The 9290-nt window shown below is 49.7% G+C and overlaps 1 protein-coding gene across 2 annotated transcripts in view; it reads right to left on the bottom strand.

Moving 5' to 3' along the window:
* Positions 1-857: 857 nt before the first annotated feature.
* Positions 858-9290, bottom strand: part of ELMSAN1 (ELM2 and Myb/SANT-like domain containing 1) — a 40294-nt gene continuing 31861 nt past the window's right edge. Inside the window, exons 10-13 of one of the 2 annotated variants that reach the window (XM_012724614.1) lie at positions 7803-7952; positions 6388-6600; positions 4740-4936; positions 858-4371 (exon numbers count right to left, since the gene is read on the bottom strand). In XM_012724614.1, the coding sequence (XP_012580068.1) occupies positions 4191-4371; positions 4740-4936; positions 6388-6600; positions 7803-7952 (741 nt within the window). In that variant the 3' untranslated portion in view covers positions 858-4190. Of the gene's footprint in view, positions 4372-4735; positions 4937-6387; positions 6601-7802; positions 7953-9290 lie in introns of those variants that run through there. The other variant, XM_004681705.2, reaches the window with a different exon arrangement.

Here is a 9290-nt window from a genome sequence, read left to right as displayed (position 1 = left end):
TTTTTTTTAACAATACGATAGTTTATTTTTTACATCTATTTCCACCTCAGTTGTAATCCCGTGGGCATCCCATCGCCAAATCACCCATGTGCCACCACCATAGTCCAGTGCGCTTCCCCCTCCTCCCATTTTTTGATCCCATTCCCTACTCCACCCCCAGAAAATGTTTCTGGTACATAGTTGTTCATTATTATTATTTTCTCCCCTGGTCCAGCTGTGAGTGAAACCATCTGGTATTTTTCCTTTTCTTTCTGACTTTATTTCTCTAAGCATGATCCCTTCCAGCTCCATCCATGTTGCTGCAAAAGGCATGTGTTTATTTTTTTTGGTTGCCGAGTAATATTCCATTGTGCATTAAGTACCACATCTTTGTAATGCAGTCATCTACTTTGGGCATTTGGCAAACACTGTACTTTTAAAAATAGTGTAATTCTGGAGTAGATTGTCAATGAATTGTTGAAAATGCGTCCAAGACCGACTTGTAATACTCAGGTCTCCCTCTGCCAATCAAAGATGCCCTTCCCTCTCAGCAGGGCCCCAGTGCTATCTGATCACACTCTGACATCTCCTGACTTCATGCCAAAGAAAGCAAGCGTTGCAATTAGGCCGCTTACATGTTTTTAAGTGATACACTGGGCTGAGACATTTTCTTGCCTAGAATTTGTAAAAAAGGTCCGTCATAGCCAAGCAAACACCACTATTATTTCCCTTGTTCTCGCATCAGTGGTGGTGAGTTAAAACGGAATCCTTATGATTCAGAAAATGCCCAGTTACCTCCTGCAAACAAAAGAAGGCCAATTCACGCCAATCCAAGGTGGTGAAATTCCTTCCCAAAGAACACAGCATGAATTCAACCCTGAATTTTTAAAACCTTATTTAATAAAAGGTTTAAAGATACAGAAGAACATCCAAAAGTAAATAAGTTACATAGGTACATTACAATCACATCAGCAAGATTTTCTTTAGTGTATTAATTTTTTTTTTATAAAAAGCACACAAAAAATAAAATCTTCAGTCTGGTCTATCACAACTGTACAGCAAAAGAGGTAATATTTATATATATGTACACTAATATGTAACAGTCATTAAAAAAGGGTGCCACAGGCAGCAAACACACAAAAGGCAGTGTCTGATCTTTTTTTTTTCAAAATAAAAGGAATATACTTATTTATATGCTATTAAAATATTTGTACAATAATTACAGACTGTCAAGGCTGTTCCTGTGCTGTCCCCTCCAACAAGGCCTTCAACTTAGAAATGAGGAAAAGGTGAAAAACCGCTGCAAATCCTTAGAGGCAAATGTTAACAGCAAAATATGGGGAGGACATACAATTGTTTTATAAAAATATGCATACTTCCTGTAAACCTAGAGTTAGGCCTGCCAGTCTGGTAATAAATACCATCCATGAAAAATGAGCCCCAGCGAAAACATTTAAACATTGGAGGCTTGAGTATGAGTTGTATCCCTCCTTCATCTCAACATCAGGCAAACGAGAAGAGTTAGGTCACTGAGGCAGTTAAACATAGGGGACTCCTTTAAACTTAAGCAGCACAAGTCCTCCGTGACAGAGGTGGAGCTGGGTGGCAGGAAGATGGGCATGTACCTTAGCTTGATGGGGAACTGTTGAAGGCATGGAAGACAGTGCTCAAGTACTGTCTCCTTGTGTGGGTAAGAGACCTCCGAAATGGTCTGGCACACAGGCACTAGGGTAGTTTCATGCCCTTAGCTGAGTACACATGGCGGCTGGGAGAGGAGAGATGGTGTGGGGTGGACATTATAAAGCCGGAGGTGTTTGTCATTTAACTTCTTAAAGCAAAGAGCTTTGAATAGAAAAAGAAAAAAGCCTACAAGCCTACTGTGATCACAGGAAGAAAGCACCGTAAGGATATACCTATGCCCACTTCTGTGGTTGCAGCTACTTTAGTGGCAGGTCACTTGGCCACACGTGCATCTGTGGGAGTATCTTCACTCTCATCTTCAATTCTAGATGTAAACCCATCCTCAAACATGGACACTTCTAAAAATACAGCATCTGGTCAGATGAGTTGGGAGGTACCTACATTCTGCCTACATTCACCTGGTCTCTTCTCCATGAGCTTGGAAGAGAACTAAGATGAAGGAGGTTCCTGTTATCACATGTCCATCAAGGGGTCAGAAAGCAAATGAGGTTTAAACAGAAAAAACCTTGGGAAACATAAGTAGCACTTGGGGCTAAGCTGCAAAGGCACTATTACACAAGTGATTCAGAAGACAGCCTAAATGTGCTGCCCTCCTGCTTCTGGAGGGTAGATCGTATTTTTGCTATCTTGGAACACTGAGCTCGTAAAAGCATGTGGAGGAAAAATAACTGGGAAGTTGGAGATCTAGGTGGTGGTCCAGGAGTCCAGTGGAAAAGAAATTTGCTGCTCCCATAGCTGGGGTCCTGTTGAACTATATTAAAGCATAAATGAACGCTGAAAAATACCTGCCAGTCCACAGTTTAGAAACACACTCCCTCCCAACCCCTACGGCCGACGTGTTCTGACCATCATATAAGGAAAAGCAGAATGAATGCTTTCTTGGCTCCTTCCTAACACCTTGCATGCACTATACTTCCATTCACTTCTTTTGTACACTAGAGTCCAATAACAATATCAGAAAAGTCAGCGCTCCTCTGGGACTGGCCAATGAAGGGGCCTCCAGAACCTTCCAGCCATTCCACTTTATTGACTCCACACTAAATATGGCTTCATCGAGTCAGAAACAAACCCAGAAATCTGGCTTCTAATCCCTTCAGGCAAATACAAAGCACAGAGAAGAGAAAGCCTAAGACCTGCCTCTGATCTCCCTTGCTCCTGCTCGTCTCTGCACGGCTCTGTTGACACCCTCCACCTTCCCACCCTCTTCACTGCTACTATTATTCCTAATGACACGAGCTTCCAGAGCCATGAGGCAAGAGGGACCTTAGAGCCTTGGGAGTGGCGGTGGAAGAGGGTGGATGTCAAGAAGGTGCCTTGTTTGGGGATAAATGCACTTGGGCCTCTAGAAAGCGGGAGGCCCCTGGTCCCTGAGAGGATGTTAAAAATTAAATATTAAGAATAAATAAATAGCTCCCAAATGACACAAATCAAGGAACGAAGGCTCCTGTCCAATTTGGTTAGGAGACTTCCCCCTCCCAGGGAAGGATCCAGAAATGTCCAGCACACAGAACTGGGGGCTCAGCTGTGGGTATCGGCACTGGACCAGGTAGGGTGGGGTTAGGTTGTGGCTGCTGAGAGCAGGACAGGCGGCAGGCAGGGGACTTGCACCAAGGACAGGCTGGGCCTTGGCTAAGCTCTTAACAGCCCTCAGGACATAAAGGTACTTGGCAAAAAGGTGGGAAGCAAGAGTCAAGCTCCCTAGGCCTCGTCGTGGGGCTTCCATCCTCTGAGCAGTTCTCTGCCTTCCAGGGGGCTGAGAGCTTGAGTGGAAACATTGGTCCCTTCCCCAAATATTTGAGAAAACCTTCCAGCCCCAGCAGGGCTGCTCACAAGCAGCAAAGGGGTAGGTACCTGTCTGCCTGGTGTCTCTCCTTCCAGGCATTCTGGTAGCCTCCCTCCCGGAAGGAGGTGGCCTGTCTGAGTGCAGGGTCACCGGAGCAGCGAGGCACGGCCATGGTTGTGCAGTGGACAGCACAGGGGCCAGGCAGATGCCGCTCAGAGATGGCCACCATGCTCCCTCCAGCAGGGCCCCTCTTCCTGGGCTTGGGGCAGTTGAGGTTTTCAGGAGGGGAATAACTGCAAAGGAGGGTGAGCTTGTGCTTGGCTCGCCATGGTGACCAGGGAGCAGAGGAGGAACAGAAAGGGGAGGAGCGGGGTGCAGATTCCCCTTGAGAGGCAGCAATGGCGGTGGCTGGAGCCCCTGGGGAGGGCGCCCCGGTGAGCAGGGACGCTCACAGCTCCAAGAAAGCATGAGGACAACTTCCAACAGACTGAATGCAAAGAGAAGTGGATCCTGCAGCCCTGAACACTGCTCCTGGGGCCTTTATAAATAAAAAAGCCTTTTATTTTATTGTCTTATTTGTTTCTTAGAGAAAAGTCCACGTGATCTCTCCTTGCTCCTTCTCGAGTTTTCAGGGTGTAGCAGGCGCTTGGCTGGCTGGTGCAGGAAGGGCCGGGAGTCCAGGGAGCAGGGCGGCCCGGGCCTCCGTGGAGCCCTCCAGTGCCCTGGGTCAGCCCCTCTCGCCCGCGCCGCTCTCCTCCCGCAGCGCCGGCTGGTGGGGGGAGGCGGCGGCTGCGGTGGCTGCAGCGGCTGCGGCCTCTTTCTCCTTCTGCCTTAAGGCTGCGGCCTTCTTCTCCTGCTCTGCATGGCTTTTCATGTGGGCGCTGCGACTCTTCACCTTGTAAAACACCCTGCAGTGGGGCGGGAGCGGGCTCGGGTGAGGTGTCTGCCCCAGCCTCCCAGGGCCCAACGGATTAGCTCGCCTGCCAGAGCGCTCCCTCCATGTGGGAGCCTTTGACCCGGTGGGGGGTACTCTTTTAACACCTCTGGCCTGCACCCCAGAGCCGGTATGCATAAATAAATAAATAAATCTTTAAAAAAAAATAAAATAAAATAAATGAAAGCTGCTAAGTGATGCCACTGCCCTAGGACCCTCCGAGCCAACTGGAAGACAGACAGGGTAGAAAGCTCAGACTACTTCCAGAACCCGCCTCTGTCTCAGCCACAGCAACCTCAGCCCACTCCTTGGTGCCCCCTGGAGACCCGCCGGTGGTCTTACCTGCCACATTTTTTACAAGGGAAAGTGTTCTCCTGATTCTGCGTCTTGTTAAATGTCTCCGCTTTCTTCTTCTTCTCCGAAAAAGGTAGTGCCCTTCTTGACTTCCCTGCACCCTCCCTTGGCTTCTCTAGGGCCTGGCCACCAGCAGACCCAGGGGCGTTGGGCTCGTGGCTTCGGAGGATGAGGATGTCATTGGCCTGGAGAGGATCAAACAAGGAGAGCTGAGAGGTAGGGCGAGAGAGGGTTCAAATTCAGGAACCTCAGAGAACGGAGGGCCCTTAAAAGCCACACATCCTACCAAATGCCCGCTGGGGCTCCGCAGCTTGGGTTCTTCCGATGGCAAGATACCCGCTGCCTCTGCCGCCCTATCTCCCTCTGTACCCATGCTGTACTGTACAGGGATTCTGGCCAGAATCCCACAGAATCTTAGCTGCTACATGGTTTCTCCCTGCACCTGACAGGGGGCCTTCATGTCTCAGTGATACAAAGGTTGACATTTTCAGGTGTGTGGGCCATTCATGCCTCTAGTCCATAAATGAGACTCAAGTTTGTGTGATGTGCTGGGGATACAGCGGTATAAGTGGGAGCCCCCTGCACTCAGAGCACTGTCTGGGGGAGGGACAGATGAGCAGCAGCCACTTAGGACAATACGAGCCACTGTGGGAGACATCACACAGGTGCCAGAGTAGAGCACACGGGCACAGACCTCGTGGGGTGCTGCTCAGGGAGCGGGGGCCGTGGGCCCTGGGCTTGGGGTGCCCCAGACTGTCATCATCAGTATGTGTGCTGGGTGGGCCCTGACAGGAGGGTGTTCGCAGAGGCCAGCAGAACTCGAGCGAGCGGGCATAGGACACGCAGCCCTTGGAGAAGGAGCACAGCCAAGGTTCAGAAGGGAGAAGAGCTGTGTGTCTGCAGTGAGTGGCATTTCTCCTACAAGCGTAAGTGTACAACGCAAATGCAAAGATTCCTGTGGGCGTTCCCACCAGAACGCTTGGGGGAACTCTCCCTGACAAGGAATGGCTGTGGCCGATATTTCTTGCTCCCTGGTCTGCCATGTGGTGGACAGCGCTCTGCAGCAGTCAGAGAACATGGGGTGTGAGCACCAGCATCACTTAGCATCTCTGACCCCAGGCTCCTCCATCTGCAGAGTGGTGGTTAACACTTTACGGGGCTCCTGTGGGGAGTTACTGAGATAATGGATAGGAAAGCACTTTGCAGAGAATCAAGTGAGGGGCCATTATTGCTTCCGTGGTCTCGGCTCAGTTTCAGACATTCTTGTAGGGGCAGAGGTCTCTTGCCTGAGCTACAAATTACAGTGCTTTCCCAATGTCCCACATACCACCTGAGTTTTCAGAAAGCCTTTTCCTCCGAGGCTGACACAGAAGCAATATAAAACTAATACACTCTGTGGTCAGCTGCCTACTAGCTGACTTGTCTTGGGTCTCAATTCCTTATCAGTAAGATGGAACTAGTAACCGTACTTAACACACAGGGGGACGGTGATTAACTGAGTCTGCAGCACAAAGTGCCCAGTGTATTTCAGGCTATTCCGGGGATGGCCGCCACGGGCAGCTCCTGCTCTGCCCTTCCTCCCACCCCAGCCAGCGCCAGCCCTCCTCCTGGCCCTGGGTTTCCAGGTCACACTTACCGACTCATTGGCCTGTAGTGTCTGTGTGGCTTTGACAGCCGCTGCCCGCCGGCTTCGCTCTCGCCCCTCTTCCTGCTCCCCCTTCTCCTGGGTCTCTGGTACCTCCTCCTCCCCCTCCTTCCTGGTCTCCTTTACTTCCCTCTTAGGCTCCAGTCTCTCTTCACTTGGGGACTCTCTTCTGGGAGGAGGCACCCTTGGGAACTTCTGAGAAGTCTATGGGGGATGAGAATGAGGGCCGTGAGCCTAGAGCTCAGTCCTGCCGCCACAGTGCACAGATGTGGCCCTGCTAGTCTTCTACGGGTGAGGGGGCTCCTGAGGGCCATTAGAAGTCTCTGGTGCTGGCCTCTGAAACCCTCTCACAGCTAGCCAGCCTGTGAGAGAAGAGTCTTGGGGCACTGGGAGCCCTCAGGATGAGACTTGACACCAGCCAGGAGCAAGGAAGGTGCTTGCTGCTCTCCCCACAAAACACACACAGGTCACCTGGTTTGGACAGATATCCCAGGGCACCTCAGGCAGGTGGTCCGGTAGAGGCAGGAGTAGCCTGGAGCTTGATTCTAAACTGTCTTTGTAATACTTTCTGTATCTCCACCCCCACCCCTTATGCAAAACGGGCACCAGACCACTCATCTCAGAGCCGCATGTCACAGCACGTATGGACTTAAAAGCCCAAGAAGATGTTAGGTGGCACAGGGACACAGACTTAAGTAATATTCTCCTTTCAACTCTCTTTCAGTCCTGATTATGTCCAGAACAAAGTCTCAAGTTGGTGTTAATGTGTCTTTTACACTTCTCCAGACTTAAAGAAAGGTGGGGCCTGTTTCAGGGACTGGGCAGGTAATAGCTAGCATCTAGCTCGGATTAAATAACATTGTTTGGTTTTCATATTTTTACCAGTATCTTCTATCTAAACAATACTGGTCTCTTCTAGTTATGACTGTGATAGAAAACTTCCCTTTTGAGTAAAAAAAAAAAAAGCTAATCTTAAGAAAAATAATAAGAGTACGAATGGTAGGTGGACATAACAAAAATAGTAACGCCAGCTGGTGGTCGTATTGGAGGATACAGATATAGCAGGTTTCATAAAGGAGATACAAGAAGGACCAAAGCGTGGAAAACAGCGCTAGCGGTCTGCTATGAGCAGACAGTAAGCTGATCTGGTGCAAATACGGTGGGAAATGCCCCATTATTCCACATCAGCACAAGGTACTATTATTACTCTGACAAAGATAGTGTAGTGTAGAGAGAGGAACCCGAAGTCCAGGGGCAGGCCCAGGACATTAGCTCACTGAGGCTGTCAGGGACACTCTCTCTCTGCCCTCCAGGGAACACCTGAGAACCAGGCCTCAGGCTCCCAGTTCAGTCCTGGCCCAGACCCAGCCCAGGCCCTAAGCAGCTGAGGCCAGAAGGGGAGGTACCTTAAGGTCCACTTCAACCTCTTCCTGGGCCGACTTCTCATCACTTATATCCACGTCCCCGAAGGTTAGAGTCCCGTTGCGGCCAATTTTCACCTGCTTCTTGTAGGTGTAGTAGAACTCCACGCACTGGGCCACGGTCTTGGTCTGGATCTGGTGTGAAGCCAAAACTGAGGTCAGAGTCCTTGGCTGGGAGTTCCTGCCTGGGGCAACTCCAGACTTTCAAATCCCTGCACGTCCCTCCTTCAAGCTCAAGCTAAATACAAAAACTCCGTGCGCTCAGAAACTGAAAACATTTCTCGAACACCAGCTCTGCACAAACTACTGATAATTCAATTAACCAATGTTTAAGCATTACTTTTTAAAAAAGCTACAGAAGGACCACATGGAACCACTGGGGAGACCTGAATGCAGACTGCATACTGGAGAGAATCACTGCCTCAGTTTAAGTGTCTTGGGTGTGTCAATGGTATGCTGTGGTTTGGAAGGAGAGCGTCTTTGTTTTGAGGGAATATCTGAGTCAAGTGTCATGATGTCTGTAACAAAGAGTCTATACTAGCTGACAAGTAGGGAGAAGGCCAAGTGTTCAGTGGAAAATCTAAGTGGGGGATGTAGGTGTTGGGGTACTGTGTTTTCAACTTTTCTGTAAGTTTGCAGTTTTTCAAAATGAAAAGTTAGAGAAAAGTCTGGACAGCATCCACATTTCAAAGCCAGGCGAAACCTGGAACACAGACTCCCTTCATCAATTCTGGCAGCGACTGACATTCGAGGACAGAGAGATGTCAAAGTGTCCTATGTCAGGGAGGCGCTCAAAGGGCAATACTAAGAACGTCCTGGAAAATCTTAAGAGGAAGCAAGAGACCCAGCCTTGTTCTTAACTCTGCCACCAGTGTCTGTGTGTAAACAGTGAGAGAGGTGAGACTAAATGATCTCCAAGGCCTCTCAAACACCGAAACCCCAGCACTCCTGCTTCAGAATTCCTCCACAATCTACAATCCAGGAGGAAAAAACACATTCTTGGGAGCCCTTTTCCCTCATGGGTCCATACAACTCACTCCTCCGCAGCCTAGATTCTAGATTTTGTGAGACAGCACTGGAAAGATGCAAGCCCTTGGATCAGCAAGGCACTCTACTCTCCCAAAAGACCACGGGGAGAAGACAAGGTAAATATAGAAAAAAATAGGTTCAGACCTCGACTTGGCAGGCTGAGTTACTCTAAGGAACTACGTCTGACAGGAAGTGGGCCGAGGGCCACAGGCTGGTGACGTGGGGACTTGCTGGCTCTCCGCCTCCCTCTCTCGGGTGACCCATCTCCTCCCACGTGAAAACTGTGGCCTTCGAAGTACCCCTGTCCCCTTCCCCTGATGCCTCATCTCTACCAGCCCTCCTTCTCTTATTGTCCCTTTGACAAGTTGCTGTTTTAAATTTCACACCCTTGCTCTGAGGCCCTCTCAGCCTCCCTCTGGGTTGTGACCCCAGAACCTCCTCACA

Source organism: Condylura cristata, unplaced genomic scaffold, assembly GCF_000260355.1.
Source record: "Condylura cristata isolate star-nosed mole 26May11 unplaced genomic scaffold, ConCri1.0 scaffold00013, whole genome shotgun sequence".
Taxonomy (NCBI): Eukaryota; Metazoa; Chordata; class Mammalia; order Eulipotyphla; family Talpidae; genus Condylura; species Condylura cristata.
This window is presented reverse-complemented; position numbering and strand designations above follow the sequence as displayed.